Source organism: Mirounga leonina, unplaced genomic scaffold (genome assembly GCF_011800145.1).
Source record: "Mirounga leonina isolate KUSES-001 unplaced genomic scaffold, KU_Mleo_1.0 Mir_200, whole genome shotgun sequence".
NCBI lineage: Eukaryota > Metazoa > Chordata > Mammalia > Carnivora > Phocidae > Mirounga > Mirounga leonina.
The window spans coordinates 24,336,862-24,355,644 of record NW_023270503.1 but is presented as its reverse complement, the minus strand read 5'-3'; the positions used below and the strand labels follow the sequence as shown (position 1 = coordinate 24,355,644).

General features: G+C 57.1%; 1 protein-coding gene across 1 annotated transcript; it reads left to right on the top strand.

Moving 5' to 3' along the window:
* The first annotated feature begins 1,681 nt into the window (after positions 1-1,681).
* Positions 1,682-17,287, top strand: GPR179 (G protein-coupled receptor 179). Its single transcript, XM_035027389.1, has 11 exons — positions 1,682-2,475; positions 3,751-3,859; positions 6,182-6,269; positions 6,683-6,918; positions 7,707-7,775; positions 8,138-8,247; positions 8,579-8,814; positions 9,017-9,155; positions 9,829-9,934; positions 10,498-10,644; positions 12,026-17,287. Exons 1-11 carry the CDS (start codon positions 1,682-1,684, stop codon positions 17,153-17,155), a joined length of 7,164 nt encoding a protein of 2,387 aa, XP_034883280.1. The 3' UTR covers positions 17,156-17,287.
* The last annotated feature ends 1,496 nt before the right edge of the window (positions 17,288-18,783 follow it).

The following is an 18,783-nucleotide window of genomic DNA, read 5'->3' as shown; positions in this document are numbered from 1 at the left end:
AATAAATAAATAAAATCTTTAAAAAAAAAAAAGAAGAAGAAGAAGAGACATGCTAAAGTATTCAGAAGTGGGGTGCCTGGGTGGCTCAGTCGTTAAGCATCTGCCTTCAGCTCAGGTCATGATCCCAGGGTCCTGGGATCGAGCCCCGCATCGGGCTCCCTGCTCCACAGAGAGCCTGCTTCTCCCTCTCCCACTCCCACTGCTTGTGTTCCCTCTCTCGCTGTGTCTCTCTCTATCAAATAAATAAATAAATAATCTTTTAAAATAAATAAATAAATAAATAAAATCTTTAAAAAAAAAAAATAATAACCCACACCTTCTGGATCCAAGGAAGTGCTAACTCGATTCCCCCAACCACCAGTTATCATGTCCAGCTAAGGGAAGTTGTGGGGGTAAGAAAACCAGGAAGAGCAAGAGAGATTAGGCACCTTTTTGTGAAGAAAGGAAGAGAGGATTTAGGATGACAAAATGAAGGTGGAAGAAGCAGAAGCAAAACTTTGTTCACTCTCTTCTTCCTGTCGCCATTACACACGCACGCGCGCGCGCCCCCCCCCCCCCCCCCACTGGCTGTGGTTGTTAACTGAGTGGGGCTGGAGCAGAGAGGCTCCCCTGGGTGGGGAGGTGAAGACCGGTTGGAGGCTCCCGCTCTGTCATGAACGACAGTGACAGTGTGATCCGAGGGGGAGTCCTTCTACCTCTCAGAGCCTTGATTCACGCCTCTTAAGCTCTTAAGCTTAACGAGGCTTGAATAACAGGGTCATGGGAGTTTGATGGGGGCCAGTGTTGAGAGTCAGAGCTCAAACAGGGTTTGAGTCTCAACTTAAAGTGAGCTATGTGATCTCGGGTGCGTCTCTGAGCCTCAGTGCCTGCATCTGTGAAATGGGGATAAGAATATTGACCTTCCGCACATGCTTGTGGGGAAGATTCATTGAGATAACGCACACGAGAAATACTTGATAAACTGCCACAGTTTGTATGGAGACTGGCTGTGGTTATGTTAGGCTCTGTTCCCCACCCTCGCCACCCCGAATCTCAAATTGCAGTTCGGCAGCACTGTGTCGGGGGGTCCAGGCAGCCAGAGCAGCTTGCCAGGAGTTGCAGCTCGGCCCTTTATCATGCCCATCGCAACTGCTGCCAGGAGGCTGAGTGGAGCAGAGGGGTGGAGAGAGGGGCACGAGCTCATCTGCGGTTGCTATGACGCCCCATCCTGGATTTGCCCATCTCTCCTAATGGAGCGAAGGGCAGAGGGAGGGAGGGAGAGAACGACTGGTCTCTTTCTCTCCCCTCCTGTTTCTCTCTCTCTCTCTCTCTCTCTCTCTCTCTCTCTCTCTCTCGCTGATGTGGGGTGGGGAGTGGGGGAAGGGAGCCTAGATGCTGGATGAGAGGAGGAGGGAAGAGGGGTGGTGCCAGGATTAAGAGGGTTTGCAATGGGGGGTCACACTGAGAGAGGAGGGGCAGAGCCCTCATGCCTACATCCAGAAGCCAGCTGATGACGTTAGAGAGAAGGAAAAACAGGCAAGACAGCACAGCATGAGAGAGAGAGAGAGAGAGAGAGGGAGAGAGGGAAAGAGAAAGCGAGGATAGGAGGCGCAGAGCCAGCCAACCTCTGCCTGGGCTCTCCTGAGCCACCAGATTCCCCCAGGCAGCCTGGACCCCTGGGTCCCTGAGAGCTGCCCTGAGGATGGGCCCCAGGGCAGTGGTCGGGCCCCACCCTGTGTGGGGGCTGCTGGGTTGCTGTTTCCTCGGCAGCTGGGCTCTGGGGGGTCCGCGGCCCCTCCGCTCTCTGCCACCTCTGTCCTCCCAAGTCAAACTGGGGTCTGTGCCCATGCGGGTGCCCCCAGAAGGGGGCGAGGCAGCTCTGGCTTTTCTCTACTCCGGAGATGCCCAACAGCTGTCGGGGGCTAATTGCAGCGAGCCTTACGAAGCCCACGGCACAGGAGCCGGACCAGGACTCCCCCCAGTCCTGCGGAGGGCAGCGGGCTCCCTTGCCCAGGCCGCTAATTTCCTCAACATGCTGCTACAAGCCAATGACATCCGCGAGTCCAGTGTGGAGGAGGATGTGGAGTGGTACCAGGCACTGGTCCGCAGCGTGGCCGAGGGGGACCCAAGGGCATACCGGGCTTTTCTGACCTTTGACCCTCCACCAGGGGCCAGCCACCTGCCGCTGGCCCTGCAGGCCACCCGGATGGGGGAGGAGACCATCCTTCAGGACTTGGCTGGGAGCAGAGTACAGGAGGAGAGCCCAACCGGGGCCCCGGACACCTCTGCCCTACAGAAGCGGGTGCTGACCAATGACCTAGGGAGCCTCGGCAGCCCCAAGTGGCCACAGGGGGATGGCTACGTGGGCGACATGCAGCATGTGAAGCTATCTCCTCCCTTCCTGGAATGCCAGGAGGGCCGGCTCCGTCCTGGCTGGCTTATCAGACTTTCTGCCACCTTCTATGGACTCAAGCCAGACCTCAGCCCAGAGGTCAGGTAAGTAGGTTTGTGCAGTCTTTGATGCACTTGTGGGTATGCGGGGGTGGGGGCCCCTAGTCCAGCCAGCTGTGCGTGGGCCATTTGGCACACACGTATGTATCTGGGGGGCACAGATGTGTCTATTTGCATTCAGCTGTGCATATTTGCAGTTGACTCTGGGAATCTATAACTGTCTGTTAACACATACAGGTGTGAGTGTACATAGTGCGGATGAATCAATCCACTCATACGTAGGTATATCCATACGTGTGTGTACAGCCAGGCATGGGTCTTGGCCCCCAGGTCTGGGTAGTGGGGAGAAGGCAGGAGAGCGCTTAGTGTGGATGACAGTGACAAGTCATGCAAGAGACGTCTCGTGGGCATTCCAGGAGTCAACCCTGCTGTTCTCAAGCAATCTAGAACTATAAAAGGAGGCTTCTCGAAGGAAAGAAAAGTTCTCGGGGGGAAGCCTGGAACCATTCATTGCCCTTTCTGTCTAGGAGTTGGCCAGGTCCCCAGGGTCACTCCCAGTGGCTATATTCTTACATCAAGTAGGTTCCAGTCCTGCCTATCCTGACTGGTACTCTTCAAATAACTGACTTCCTCCTTCAACCGGAATAAAGAGGTGATTGGGAGCCCTGGTGGGAAGGAGGCAGCAAATGGGCACCGAACTGCAGGCACTCAATCAACATTGTTTTTCCAGCTATGTGTCCCTATTCATTGCTCCCAGCAGGCTTTCCCTCCTGCCAGCCAGCAGCCTGGCCCCTAGCCAGCTCTCCCCGCTCAGCCCAGAGCAGGGGTTGGGAGCACTGGGGCCAGGCAGCTCCATTCCATAGTTCCTTTGCTGTGATCAATTCATATCTGGTTTGGGCAGAGTGAGGGGGTGGTTAATAGCTGAGTTCTGTGCCTGTGCGTGCGTGTGTGTGTGTGTGTGTATGCATGCAGTGGAGAAGTGTGATAATCCCCTTCAGACAGATCATCAGAGCCCCAGCTCCCACATGTCTTGACACGCCCCCTCCCTCTACCCATCGATAGAAAAAGGAAATGCTAGGATGTTGAAAAGCTGAGGGATGTCAGGGAACAACCTACAGGGAAGAAGATTGTTGCCCACAGAAACAGTGAGGATTAATAGCACTGAAGAAATGGAATGCAGGTGTGCCCTCTCTCCTGATGCACTGTAACCACTTTGCTAAAGCTTGCAAAGCTTGCATTGTTCCCTGGTTTGGGGCCTGAGGGCACATATCTACCTTGGCATCCTTCACTGCACCCCTAACTGCCAATTCACTGCCCTAGGGGGCAGGTGCAGATGGACGTAGATCTTCAGAGCGTGGACATCAATCAGTGTGCCAGTGGGCCAGGCTGGTACTCTAACACACACCTGTGTGATCTCAACAGCACCCAGGTAAGGATAAGGAGGATGGTGGGGTGGGGCACTTGGGTCCTGCCTCCCTTCCTCTTTCCCATCCCTGCCCCCACCCAGCTCCCAGGAGCAGCTGACCAAAGCATACCAACCTCCGGGCTTCAGGGGAATCCCTAGCAATGAGAGAGACAGAAATGAGATACCAGGCTTTTAATTTTTTAATTTTTAATTTTTAAAGATTTTATTTATTTATTTGAGATTGAGAGAGAGAGAGAGAGAGTGTGTGTGTGTGTGTGTGTGTGTGTGTACGTGCGCGGGCAGAGGGACAAGCTGACGCCCCACTGAGCAAGGAGCCCATCGCACAACCCAGAGATCATAACCTGAGCTGAAGGCAGACCCTTAACCGACTGAGCTACCCAGGCGCCCCAAGATACCAGGCTATTTAAAAGTGAGGACACTTAAACTGTCAAAAAAATACTTCAATAAAAAATAAAAACTAAAAGAAAAGAAAATTCAGAAATGATATGTTGATGGTCATTTCTGAGAAATTCCCAACTCCTCCTGCTTGATACATAATAGGCACTTAAAGTTGAATGACTACAGGCGCCTGGGTGGCTCAGTCGTTAAGCGTCTGCCTTTGGCTCAGGTCATGATCCAGGGGTCCTGGGATCAAGCCCTGCATCGGGCTCCTTGCTCAGCGGGAAGCCTGCTTCTCCCTCTCCCACTCCCCCTACTTGTGTTCCTGCTCTTGCTCTCTCTCTGTCAAATAAATAAATAAAATCTTAAAAAAGAAAAAAGTTGAATGACTAATAAAAAATATGAACCTTGGGGGAAAAAAGTGAGGGGGGACTAGCTGGCTCAGTCCATACAGCATTTGACTCTTGATCTCTGGGGGCCTTGAGTTCAAGCCCCACATTGGGCGTAGAGCCTACGTTAAAAAAAAAAAAAAAGTGAGGACACTTACAGCCTACTCCCCGTCCCCCACTGGAGATAGCCACCCTCATCCCTGCCTTCTCTCCCTTCTGGTATCGGGTGCTGTAGGATCCATCCCCAGGACCACTTCCTGAGCCCCTGTTAATCATCCCCTTTCCTTCTCCTGGACCACATTCTCCATGTCGACAGAGCTCTCGGTTTCTAAGTGTAATTGTTGGTTGGGGTGTGGGAGGAATCTTCAAGAAGGAGCTTGAAGAGCTCTGGGATTGGTAAAGGTGATGGAACCCAAGCCAGATGCCAGCAGACTCAAAGGCATGGATGCAGGAGAATCTGGATAATGGAAAGCAATGGCTGGTAATCCTGCAAGCCCAGGACTGAGAAACTGGGAGGCCAGTGAACTAATCTGCTCCACGGCTGCACTTGACCGCGTGTCGTGCCTGAGCTGAACCGAAGCCAAGGCGAGCCCTGCAGCCTGCTGGGAGGTGGGGCGGGTTTGGGCATCTGTGGCTCTTCGGGGCACATGTTTTGGGGCACATGTTTTTGGAACACTAAGTCCAGGGAGAAGGGCTCCCATTATTCAGTGCATTATTAAACCCAGCCACATCACCTCTCAGTGCACATTGGCCTGATTGAGCAGACGGTGGCAGGAACAGTGTTCTAGTGCTCCTGGCAAGAAGGGAAGCTGAGCCACAATTTCAGAAGCACCACCCTGCAACTTTTCTAGGTGAAGTCAGGCGCTCGATGTAGAACCCCCCAGGGCGGACCCCTTCCTTTGTCCCACTGTTAGGTCTGTCCCTAACCACTGCCCACAGCAGATCTGACCTCATCCATGTGCTCATCTCCCCTGCCTGGCTCTGAGGTCTGCTCCATCCCCTGCTGGGCAAACATCATGGACAGAGCTGGAAAAAAGAGCCGGCCTTGGCATCCCTCCAGCCTGGCATTAGCCTGGCATTAGGGCCGGGGAAAGCAGTCCTGTGCCAAAGCCAGATGGCTCCTGGTAGGGGAAGCTGCTCCTCTGTGGGGGCCTTTTCAACCCACCTGCGAGCCAAAGAGGGAGGCTGACGGGGACCCCTTGAAGCAGGATGTAGGCACACAGGTGTGATTGGACTCCAAGTTCTCCCCACTTCCACCTCCCCCAGCACTTCGCTGTACCAACAGCTGGGCACTGGGAAATGGGTCCTGTGAGGCTCCTGTCATTGCCACTCAGAATAAAAGGGTGATCTCTTCCCATACTCTTTGTTGAAAAGAGGCCATGGTGGGGATAAAGTAGGGTTTCCAGAGAGGAAGGCTTCCTAAGGACTAGGGAGGACTTCTGGGGGGGGGTCCCTCATATGGAGGAGGTGCTGTGGATAGGAAGGTACGTGGACCCTCCATCTCTTCCCAGGAGGGAAAGCCCCATGTAAATACCTATCGTGTTTGTCATCCCTGCAGTGTGTCCCCCTGGAGAGTCGGGGATTTGTCCTTGGCCACTACCTCTGCCGCTGCCGACCTGGCTTCTACGGGGCAAGCCGCTCCGGGGGTATGTTAACTGTGGTGAGGGCCAGGCTGGGCTGGGTGGAGGGGGCATCTGGGGAGAAAAGGCTGGGGTGAGACACCGGGAAGGGTCTTGCGGGGCGAGGGCAGAAGGTCGAGAGAAGCAAGCGAGGCAGGCAGGGTCCAATGTTGGGTATCTGTGCCTTCTGAAAATGAGCCCCTAACACGCCAGTCTGACCCAAGTTGAACCTGCAGTGAGCCCTAGCCTGGCATCACCTCTTCCTGTTACCCGGTCCTCCCCTGGGAGTATCCACTTCCTCACTCTCCCCCTCTTCCCAGCCCGACCCCGGTGGTGACAGACCGTCGGAGGGCAGGGAGAGGGCTATGGTGACCAGTGGGAGAAAATGCTGCTATGCCCCGGCCGAGCCCCTCTCCTTGCACCCATCTTGTTCTTCATAGGGTTGGAAGAGAGTGCCGCCCAGCCCACTGGGCCGTCCGGCTCCCCTCACGGCAGCTCTGGGAGGCTGCTGCGGTGCCAGCCATGTGCTGAGGGCTGCACCAGCTGCGCGGATGCCAGGCCGTGCCTGGTGGAGGAAGCCTCGGCGCTTCGGGTGGCGGTGCTGGCCTCTCAGACCTGCTGCATGCTGGCCGTCTTCCTGAGCATGCTGCTCGCCTACCGGCACCGCCGGAGCAAGGCAAGGAAGGCCCCACAGCTCCCGCGCACGCCCTACCTATACGGGGTCCCTAGCATCAAGTAGGGGCCCGAGACTCCCTAAGACTAGAACTCAGAAGAAATGGGCTCTGGTCTTAATTCTTAATCTAACCCACTAGGTGACATTGGGCAAGTGACCCCACTGCCTTAGATTTGTTTCCTCACCTGTAAAGTGTAGGCATTGGACTTGATTCAAAACACTGTGTAGGCGCTGGGGAGAAGTGACCTAGACCCTCCTGGAGCTCCCAGTTGAACAGAGGAAGCAGGCATATAAAGAAAATGACAGCACAGCAAAACAGAGGCGAGGATGGAAGAGTGTGTTGGTTGCCACGAGAGCTCCGAGAAAGGACCCAGTTGTCCTGCCTGAGATGGTCTGGGAAAGCCTGTCTGGAGAACGTAACATTTGAGCCAGGCTTGAAGGTCAACTGAAGGGTTGTCAGGCAGAGAAGGGGTTAGCAGTCTGACCCAAAGTTTGGGAGAATGTGTGAGATCCTTCTAGCTCCAGCAACTTGTGACTGGAGCCCAGGTCTGCAGCCAGGCCCTGGCTGGGACTGGGGGACAGGAGCTAAGTGCGACCTTGGTCTTAGCCTGTGGTGGGGGTGGGGGCCGTGGCTGTGGACGGAGAGGGCGGAGCTGATGTTACAGGGTGAGGCCTTAGCCCAGGGCCACCAAGTGACCTCTAAAACAGACCTGAGATTCTCCCCCACCATCGTCCAGGCTCTGCCCTCCCACTGCCGGGCTCACCCGCCTCTCTCTTTCCTGGGTTCACAGAGGATCCGAACCTCTGGTGTTGTCCTGCTGGAAACCATCCTTTTTGGATCCCTGCTGCTCTACTTCCCTGTGAGTTTGTGGCCAGAAACTGGCCCCATCTGATCCCTGGCTGGCGCCCTCCAAACCCCAGAATCCCTCCTCCTTTCTGCCCTCTTAGGGAGATTCGGAGGCCTCAAAATCCCCATACTCATATCTACAAATGGCAGGCTGGCCTGGTGAGTTCTGGAGCCAAAGAGTCTAGGCTAAAAAGAGCTCCCTGGCCTATTGTGTGACTTAGGACAAATGACCTAACCTCTCTGATACTTCAGCTGCTCTCTGAGGAATGGAGGTGACAACGCCCCTATGGCAAGGCTGTTAGGAAGATCAGCAGATCAGAGAGAGGAAGTGTATCGGAGAAGAGTGACTTTTGTTCACCGCCCCCCCCACCCCAGGTCTTCATCCTGTACTTCAAGCCCAGCGTATTCCGCTGCATCGCTCTCCGCTGGGTCCGGTTGCTGGGTTTTGCCACTGTCTACGGCACCATTATACTCAAGCTTTATAGGTAGGGTCGGGGGCAGACCGTGCTCTCGTGCTGCTCACTCCAGGCGGCCCCAGCGCGTTTGGAATGGAGTGGAGTTCTTCCCAGCCAGACCCTTACCTGTTCTACTCCCCGGTGTACCACCCTCCCCCTCCACCCCCCGCCCCAGGCCTGCCCTTATCACCATAGCCCTCCCCAGCATGTAACATTTTGGGGGGACAGCAAAACATGGAAAGGACGGGAGGACAGGCAGGCGTGGAGGGGAAGGAAGCCATGGACAGAGGCCGGAGACCTGGCCCCCTCTCCTTGGGCCTCCCCCCATGCCCCTGTCCATCCGCCATCCACACCCTTGTAGGGTGCTCCAGGTGTTTCTGTCTCGCTCGGCCCAGCGGGGCCCCCACCTGAGTACTGGGCAGCTGCTGCAGCGGCTGGGACTGCTCCTGCTGCTCGTGCTGGGCTTCCTGGTGGTGTGGACCGTGGGGGCCCTGGAACGAGGCAGCCACACGCCCCTGGTGACCCGAGGCCACACTCCCACGGGCCGCCACTTCTACCTCTGCCATCACGACCGCTGGGACTACATCATGGTTGTGGGTGAGCTGCTTCTGCTGAGCCCGCCTCACTCTGGCCCTCCACGCTGCACCTCCAGGGGTCCTCCTGACCTACCTGGCCCTCCTGCCTCGTCCCCAGTGCCCCTGGCCCAGGCCCCCCCCCAACCCCCAGCACACCAGACACAGAAAGGGGCCGCGTGGCTGCTGAGCTGGCGCCTGGCTCTCTGCCCCCTGCTCTCCCACAGCCGAGATGCTGCTCCTGGGCTGGGGCAGCTTCCTCTGCTACGCCACCCGAGCCGTACCCTCGGCCCTCCGCGAGCCGCGCTACATGGGCATCGCCCTGCACAATGAGCTGCCACTCTCGGCTGCCTTCCACACAGCCAGGTGAGGGCAGGCCGTCCGATCCACGACTCCTCCCCACCTCACACCACTTGCCTCTCCCAGGCCAGGGAACCCCATCCCACAGCCATCCCCGACACACGGCTAGGCCTCGGCAAGGCGAGGAAGGCCCCTCCATCTGTAGCTCTCTCCCTTCCCCACAGATGCCCTCCCTGCACCCCATGTCTCACCCAGCACGCCAAAAGAAGAAGCATGCCCACGCCTAATTCTTCTCCTATTCCTAAGCCACATCTCCAGCACCTCCACCATGCTCCTTCCCACACATGCTCAATTCTCCCTGCCTTTCCCCCACCTCACACCTCGGCCCATCCAGCAGCAGGCCTGCTATGAGTGTTCACAAGAACTTGGCCCTGTGGTAGGGGCAAAATCACCCCACAGGGCGGTCCATAACAGAGTTGGGGAGCACAGGTCTGTGCTCTAGGCAACCAGAGAAGAGAAGAGTAGTCTGGGAGGGCTTCTCGGAGGTGGGGGTTAATGTGAGCCTTGAGGTAGGACCTACGTCCTAGAGAGGGCAGGAAGAAGGAAAAGGGCCCTTTTCAACCCACCCAGAACCTCCACAGAGATCAGGGCTGGGGCTGGGAGGTGAGCCAGTGGGACAGGTGAGGGGGAAGAGGCCACTCCCACCCACAGCTAACAGACCCCTCCCTCCCACCTTCAGGTTTGTGCTGGTTCCCTCCCTGCACCCAGACTGGACCCTGCTCCTCTTCTTCCTCCACACCCACAGCACCGTCACCACCACACTAGCTCTGATCTTCATTCCTAAGGTGAGGTCTTCCCCCTCCTGGTTGTGAGCCAGACCCCAGCCCCTTTATAAGGGGCACCGTGGATCTGCTGCCGCCACAGCGCCCTCTCCAGGTCAGAGTGAGGATGACACCCTGGCGTGAGTGGGCTGAGCCACAGGGGCCTGAGTGAGGAGCCCACTTGGGGTGGGGGTGGGGAGGAAGCTACTGTATCTCTCTGCCTCCCATTTCAGGGAAAAGGAAATCCGAGCTAGGGCTGGAGGGGTCCTTATAACACCTGGCAGTTTAGTTTGGTGGGCTCCGAAAAATCAACTTGGACGCAGTTACAGAGAGATAGGTCAGGGAGCTGAAGGACATGCTAGGAATTGTGGGGGCGGCTGCGTAGGACACCCCTCTCCCCGGTCTCTGAGATAAAGAAAATCAGGGAGGATGAGGGGGAGCAAAATTCTTCGTGCCCTTGGAATTGCAAATTAGAGAGGGGCTGAAGATTCCCAAAGTAAAGATGGATTCCATGGGGCAGATGGCAATAGGAGTAAACAGGGAGCCAAGCTGACTCCCCTCCCCATCATACTCCGCCCCCCGATCAGTTCCAGAAGCCGGGGGCTCCTCCCCGAGAGGAGATGGTGGATGAGGTGTACGAGGACGAGCTGGACCTGCAGCGCTCAGGCTCCTACCTGGACAGCAGCATCGCCTCAGCCTGGAGTGAGCACAGCCTGGACCCCGGAGACATTCGGGTATGTGCCGCCCTCCTCGCCTGCTTTGGATGCTTGCTTTTAGGGACTGGGCCAGGATCACTGCTGCCCTGCCGTCTGGGCTGTGTACCCTGCAGGGCCCCTCCCCTGCCCCTCGCTTTCCCTCTCTCGAAGACGTGCCCCCCTCCCTTCTCCACCATTGCCCTCAGCCGCCTCCGCTGAGTCGGTTCAGATGAGGTCACACACCGCCTAAGTGGAAAGACCCCCAGAGGCCCAGAACCCAGATCCCTGAGGCCCAGGCCACTTGGCAAGAGTCAGAGCCGTGGGTGGAGCTCTACTCCCACCAGCAGGGGCATCCTGAGGGGCAGCACCCTTAGGCAGTTGGTGACCCGAGGGCCAGCAACGGGGCTTCGTAGTTCAGGTGGTTAGTGCCTACCAGAGAGTTCTACAGCCGGATATCCATTCCCTGGACCCGGCAGTCTTAGAGAAAGGAAGTTTTTCCTGAGTCTTACATCAGGAGAGTATCTTTACCCTTCTTTTTCTGCTTAGGGGTGGCATAGTCATGGAACCCAGATCAGAAGCTCAGTGGGTAGGAAATAAGGAAAGCTGGCGGTCTCAGCCTGTTGTTTGATAAAACCTACGGTGTGGGAACAACCTCAGGAAGCCATTTTGTCCATTCCCTCCATCTCCACTGGGGACTCCCTGTCCACCTGACTTGTTTACATCTCCCAATTCCCTCCTTGTCCCAACTGCCTCTGCCTGTCTGTCTTTCCCCCGTGTCCTCCTCTCCCTCTGGGCTCTGCCCCCCTGGGAAGAGGCTCAACCAAGGCCCCAGTCGAGCAGGGAGGCCGGAGAGTGTGGAGGCGCCGGCCACAGCAATGCCACCCTGCACCCCCTACTTTGTGGAGCAGCACCCAGTCTCTCTCCCGATGCTGATGCTGGCTTTGGGGAGAAATCCAAAGTAGAAGACTCTCAAAGTTCCATTCCCTTACTTGCACCCGAAGAGGGCACTTTTCACACCATCAGTCTCATGTGATCCTCCTAAAGAAGCTAACAGTAGGCAGCCAGCTCTTGTTCCTTCATAGAAGCAGAGGCTCTGAGAGCTCAATAGCCTTCAGGCACAGGCTGGGTCAGCAGCCTCGAACCCAGGCTTCCCGTCCCCCAGCGGGTGGCCTCCCAACAGATCACAGAGAAAGGAGTGCACCCTGCACCCTCAGAGCCAAGCGGATGTGGCTCAGAGCGGACGGGTGGCTTCTGAGAGTTCTCCAAGCAGGGAAGGGACACAACTTGGTGGGAAAGAGATGCTCCAGAGAAAATGGTCCAAATAATGGCCGGGAAAAGGGGAGGCAGGGCAGCCAGGGGCTGGAAAGAGCTTCGCCCTCTGACAGTGGGCTCTGCTCTCCTCACGCCCCCCTCCCCGCAGGACGAGCTGAAGAAGCTCTACGCCCAGCTGGAGGTCCACAAGACCAAGGAAATGGCTGCGAACAACCCGCACCTGCCTAAGAAGCGGGGCAGCTGGCGCCGGGGCCTGGGCTGCTCCTTCATGAGGTACCTGGCCGAGTTCCCAGAGGCCCTGGCCCGGCAGCACTCCCGGGACTGGGGCTCCCCCAGCCGCGGCAGCCTGCCCGGCTCCTCGCGCCGCCGGCTCCTCAGCTCCAGCCTCCGGGACTCCGAGGGGCCCCCGGCCCTGCGCAAGTCCCGCAGCGCCTACGACCACGAGCGCCGGGGCCCCCGCCGGGAGCAGGACCCCCCGCTCCTCGACTCGCTGCTGCGCAGGAAGCTGGCCAAGAAGGCCTCGAGGGAAAGCAGGGGGAGCCTGGAGTCGGTGAACGGGCCCCCTGCCCTGGGCTTCCGGTCGGCCAGCGCCCACAACCTGACAGTGTGCGAGAGGCTCCCCCGGGCCCGGCCCGCGTCCCTGCAGAAGTCGCTCAGCGTGGTGGCGGGCTCCGGGGAAAAGGCCCTGCTCGTGGCCAGCCAGGCCTACCTGGAGGAGACCTATCGGCAGGCCAAGGAGCGAGAGGAGAGAAAGAAGGCCGAGGCAGCCCTGGCGAGCCCGGGGAGGAGGCTGTCGTCGGTCAGGAGGCTGGATGGAGCCCAAGGGGCCCCCCGGTCAGCCCCACCCTCCCCGGCCAGGAGCTGCGGTGTGGACGGCTCCCACATGGCTGCCGCCGGGAGGCTTCAGGAGGAGGCTGCGAGAAGGCTGCCTCACCCGCCGGTCCGGCACCAGGTCTCCACGCCCATCATGGCCCTGTCAGGAGAATGCCCGGGAGAGCCGAGCAGGCTGTCTCCCACCTCCACCTTGGCTCCAGCCCCAGCCCCGACCCCGGTCCCCGCCCTGGCACCAGTTCCCGTACCCCTCCAAAGCCCCAGCTTACTCGCTTTCATCTGCCCCTGGGAGAATGCAGAACTGCCAGTCAAGAAAGGAAATGCGGCTCAAGAAGGCCCCTCAGGGCCAGAGCGCAGCAGCCTCTCCCCTGCCCCAGCTCGGGCCAAGCTCTGGAGAGCCCTCTCTGTTGCAGTCGAGAAAGGGGGCACTGGGGAGAGTGCGGGAGACACAGAGGACAGACGTCTCCAAGGGGGAGCTGATGAGGGGGACGAGGACAAGCCTAAGGTCTTCTCTAAATCCCATAGCCTCAAGACCGCCATGCAGCAGGGTTCCATGCACAGTCTAGGCCTGGCTATCAAAGCTCTGACCCGTTCTCGGAGCACTCACAAAGAGAAGGAGAGCGAGGGAGGGAGTCCTGAGACAGAGGAGAAGGGCAGAGCTGCAGGACAAGGTGTGGGGGCATGCCCCAGATCCCCCAGGCTAGGCTGGCCCAAGGCGGTGGTGAGTAAGCAGGCCACCCTTGCACCCTGTGATGATGAGGAGTCCCTCCAGAACCAACAGAATGCTCACACCAGCAGAATGCTTCAAGTCTGTCACCGGGAGGGCAGCAGGGAACAAGACAGAGGCAGGAGGACATCCCACAGTCTAGGGGAGGGGAAAGTAGAGAGAGCAAGTAAAGCAGGGTCTGCTACACTGAGGCAAGCCAGGCAAGGCACAGTTGGGGACAAAAGTGCTGAGCGAGCAAAAGAAGCCCCCGGTGCATGGCGGGAACTGCCCAAAGCTGGCCTCCAGCCCCTGGGCAGTGCTGACCGCAGGATGGCAGAGATGTGTCCCAGGGAAGTCACCCAGTCAGAAGCAAGTCAGCCTGACCATGGCTACAAGGCCCAGATCTGCCCCTGGGAGGCAAGCGAAGGGACCCCTGAGAAGGGAGCGTTACGACAAGCTCTAGATGATTCCCAAGAGAGAGGGAAAGCCTCGGAGAAGTCAGAGACCCAAAGTGTGGCGGCTGTTGCCCGGAAAAAGCCAGAGAGGCTGGTCAGGGGGCAGGAGGCCGTGTGTCCCTGGGAGGGTGCCGATCCCGGGAGTCAGTCCCCTCGGTCAGTCTCTCAGGACTCTGACAGAACCAAGGGCAGGTCTGAGGCAGTGGGCAGCAGAGAAGCTGGAGAGGTGGAGAAGCATCAGCAGGAAGCCACAGGCCCAGAAGTTTGTACACCTGACACTGCCAAGGCAGAGCTCTGTCCCTGGGAGGCATTCGAGGGAGAGAATGGGAAACCATTCCAGGAGGGAGTAAAGAAGCTTCCCCAGGAAAAGCAGGAAACCTCCAAGAAAGCAACCTTCTGGAAAGAACAGAAACTGAGCGGAAACTTGGAGTCTTTTTGTTCATGGGAGAGGACAGATTTCCGGGGCCCCTCGGCAGTCCCCACCCCGGCCCCAGGAACCCCTGGCTGCTCTGGGAGTTTGGGCAGCAGCATCTCGGAGGTGGGTCCCTGGGAGGCAAGAGATGCTCCCATCAGGAAAGCAGAGATCTGTCCCTGGGAGCTGGGTGATGAGGTAGTTGGGAAGGAAATGCTGAGTCAGGGGACAGGGGGAGAATTTCTCCAGGAAAAGGGGAAACCCTCCAGACAAGGGCTCTTTGCAGAGATGGGAGAACGAGCTGGGAAGGTGGTGCAGAAAAGGGGTCAACAGCAGGAGTCAGTGTGTCCCCAGGAGAGCTCAGCCCCTGGGCCCTCCAGCCCATGTCTAGATAATTCCTCAGCCAAAGCTGGTGGCCAACTCCTTAGCAATGGAGAAAGCAGAGAAACGCAGGTAGGTCCCCAGGAAGATCCCAGGCCAGAGCTGAAGCAAGTAATACCCGCCAGGGCAGAACTCTGTCCTTGGGAGGTAAATGAAAGAATAAGGGAGGACTGGACATCGGGCCAGACAGCAAAAGCAGGAGAATCTCAAAAGGACAAGGAGAAAGCGCCTGGAATGTCAGGGATCAAAGACGGCACAGCTGGGGAAAAGCCCGCAGGACAAATCCAAAAGCAGGAAGCAGTCTGTCCTTGGGAGAACAGGGACCCTGGCAGCTTCTCCCCACAACCAGGTCCTCAAGACACAGACGGACCCAGAGCCAGTCGCCACGTGTCGGGCAGTGTGGGAAGCCAAACTGCTGAGATCTGTCCATGGGACACGGACGATACCGTGCCTGCTGAGAAGGCTGAGGTCTGTCCGTGGGAGGTGGGTGCTGGAGCAGGGCAGGAAGGGGCTTTGGGAGTTGAGGCCATTAGGAAATTTCCAAAGGACACAGGAAAGGCTTCTGCATGTCCTGGCCCCAGCAAGACAGCTGTTACTGCTCCAGAGAAGCCAGAGAGGCCAGCCTGGGAGCGGGAGGTGGCCTGTCCCTGGGAAAGCTTGGATCCAGGCAGCTCCTCTTGGCATTCAGACACTCTGGGCACAGATAGACCAAAAGCTGGATTCCAGGAACTGGACCGCATGGGCTGCAGGGCAGCTGAGGTGTGTCCCTGGGAAGTGGACAAAGCGCCTACCAGTGAGAAAGCCAAGATCCATCCCCGGGAGCTGAATGAAGGAGCTACTGGGCCGGGATCGGAACAAGAGAGGAGTGACTCAGCAGAGCAGGAGGGGAAAACTCTAGAAAAAGAGAGACTCATCTCCCTGGGAGAAGACATATCAAAATGGGAGACAAAATGGAATCAAGAGCAGGAAGCTGTTTGTCCTTGGGAGAAGGCCTTGAGGGAACCCTCTGCGCAGAGCCCTGAGGCCTCAGGCTCGCCCCTCAGCACGAGTAGCAAAGCGGCAGAGGGACACTCCTTGGAAGTGAGGGATGAGGCAGCAGAGAAAGGATGCCTGACACAAGACCCAAAGACGGGCTCCCTCCCAGAACACAAAACCCCAGAAAAAGCCCCATCTTCAAAAGCAGGAGAATTCACTACTGAAGATGCGGGGAAAGCAAGCAACGAGCTGCAATCTATCTGTCCATGGGAAAGCATGGCGCCGGCAGGCGCTCTCTCTCACCCGGACAGTCAGGGCTGTGACCAACCTAAAGCTGGCTCTCAGGCACTGGTCTGCGTTGGGGGCAGGCTCGCTGAGGTGTGCCCATGGGATGCTCCCGCCTTGGATGCTCCTAAACCTGACAGCAGCTCCAAAGCTGAGATCTGCCCCTGGGAGGCGACTGAAAGTGTCCCTGATGAAGGGACAGCAAGCCAAGATGGAAAAGGGCAACCTCAAGAGGAGAAGGGGAGAGCCCCAGGAAGACCAGAGCCCAAAGCTGTGGCGGTTCAGAAGCCAGAGAGGGCAGATGGGAAACAGGAGGCGGTGTGTCCCTGGGAGAGTGAAGACTCTGGGGGGCTGCCTCCACAACCAGCCCTGCGAGCTTCTGACAGGGGCAAAGGCAGTTCTGAGGAAGCAGGCAGTGTGGGGGCCAAGGTGGCAGAAGTGTGTCCATGGGAAGCAGAAGAGGCTCCATCTGCCAAAGATTTCCATCTGGAAATCTGCCCTTGGGAAGTGAATAAAGAAGCCGTAGAGAAAGGGCGACCGGAACAAGAGGCGGACAGAAAGTCCCAAGGGCAGGGAGAGATGATCCTTCAAAAGGCAGCATCTGGAGGGAATGAAGAACACTTTCCCAAAGAAACAGCTGAAGTCAGCGGAGAGCAGGAGACAGTCTGCCCCCGGGAAGGCACAGATTCGGGGGCGCCCTGGCCCCAGCCAGACGCTTCCAACACTGGCCAACCCAAAGGCAGTCCCCAGGGAGCAAGCGGTGTGGGCAGCAGGACGGCAGAGCTGTGTCAATGGGAAGTCACAGATCCAGAAGGGAATAAGATAAAGGGCATCATGGCAGACATCTGTGATTGGGAGGGAACTGGAGCCCCATCTGAGGAATCCGGCCTTCTGGCTTTAACAGCAACTCAGACAGAAATATTTCTCCCCACAGTCCCTGAGAACCCACCATGCCTTTTAGTTCACAGACCTCCAGGTAGCTTCCTTCCAGAAAGCAAAAGCTCCCGCCCTGAGGTGAGCAAGGCAGCCAGTACTTGTACCCCGGAAGGTGTCAGAGAGCTCCAAGACGCCTCAGGACACGCACCGAGGACCAGCTCAGCCCCAGGGCCGAGTCTCCAAGAAGCTGAGGCTCAGGAGTCCTCCTCCTTGACTGAAGACCAAGGAGAAGGCGATTCCACAGCTCCACATGAGGAACTCTCCCCTCCAAATGTCTATCCTTGGGACTGCGAGTAACAACTCCATCATGTGAGGTGAAACGTCAGGTGGCTGGTTTTCAGGAGCCAAGGTCCTTTCCAAGTCCTACATGTTCCTACAAGAGCTGAGTCAGAGACACTGGGCCACCTCCCCTCTCCAACAAGGCCAGAAGTCAACTCATTCCGAAGACAAACTGTACTCAGACCCCAACAGAGTCTCACCCTCTCTTTACTTCCCACTTTTGTTCCTGCTCCAGAGAACAAAGGCCAGACCCTCTGCTTCTAAGGAATCCTCCCATCCAGCTAGAGGACTGGACACAAGCTGTGTCTGGACACCCGCTGGTGCAGTCCATGTTAGGGATGAAAGGAAGTCAGCAGGCCCAGCCCACATGTTCTCGTAAGGAGACGACCCTTTTTTGAGAAGAAATGAAACCATGCAAGGCACTGGCAACATTAGGGATTGAGAAAGGCTGTAAAGGTCACCATAGGCAGCTTGTGAAGCCGCTTAATTCAAGTTCAAAGATAAATCAGGCGAAAAACTTAAATGGCTCAGAAGAGGAGCCCGAAATGCCTTAACGACCTTGCCATCTTGACTTTGGATCTCTAGTTCCTGCCGTACTGATCCTCATGCCTGCCCTGTTTGGCTGCTGACGTGCAGTCAATCAAGCACTCCTACTTCCTTATCAACATCTGGCATCCAAAGCAACACCAGAGACCGAGAGCACAGGAGAAAAGGCAGTGGCTCCAAGTCCTCCACACTGGCCCGGGGGGAGCTCTCCCTTCTAGACCCCCTCTCCATCTGCGTGTGCCCCTTGCTAGCTTTTTCAGATGGTTCCTCCCCACGTCTGCCCCATCTCTTACATCTCGAGTTCACCTCACTGGCTTGTTCTCCTCCCAGCCTCCCAGGGCTGTCATCAAACGGACCCCTCTCTGTTGTCAGTGCAATCGGAGCCAGGGGAGTTTCTGGTTCTGATGTGAGAACTCCAAATCACTTGCTCAGTAACAAGAGGCCTGCATCAGTTGCCTTCCCAAGAAGCAAGAAAGCAAGTAGGTCCTGTTTACAGCCGGCACAAGAACTGCCCTCAGAAAGAGTAATGCTACCAGGCAGGTTCGAGGCCTGAGGGCAAGGGAAAATGCATCATGGAAACACAAAGCCTTCTTCTTGGGGCGACTGGGTGGCTCGGTCGTTAAGCGTCTGCCTTCGGCTCAGGTCATGATCGCAGGGTCCTGGGATCGAGTCCCGCATTGGGCTCCCTGCTCAGCGGGAAGCCTGCTTCTCCCTCTCCCACTCCCCCTGCTTGTGTTCCTGCTCTCACTATCTCTCTCTGTCAAATAAATAAATAAAATCTTAAAAAAAAAAAATGTTTAAAACAAAGCCTTTTTCTTAGCTCAGCTCTATCCTCTCAAGTCAGTTCAGGCTACCCTTGCTTAAGTGGTCCTAGAGAACGGTGCTGGAATGAGAGGATACTATCAGAGGGAAATGAGGAAAGAGAAAAGCACTGGTCAAAGTCCCGGCATTGGCAGGGGTGAGGTGGGGTGAGGAAACAGACAGACTAAACACGGCAGAGCTTGGCAGGGGCCCTGAAGATGGCAATAAGCCCACCCTCTAACTGCGCAGATCCTGATGCCATTCACAGGGAAGGAAATGACAAAACAAGAGACCAAATA

Bases quoted from the DNA above. Each gene is read 5' to 3' on its own strand.
- GPR179 (XM_035027389.1), top strand. From the start codon at position 1,682: ATGGGCCCCAGGGCAGTGGTCGGGCCCCACCCTGTGTGGGGGCTGCTG. The intron at 7,776-8,137 runs GTGAGTTTGTGG...CCCCCACCCCAG, and splicing joins CCCTGCTGCTCTACTTCCCT to GTCTTCATCCTGTACTTCAA. The intron at 8,248-8,578 runs GTAGGGTCGGGG...ACACCCTTGTAG, and splicing joins ATTATACTCAAGCTTTATAG to GGTGCTCCAGGTGTTTCTGT.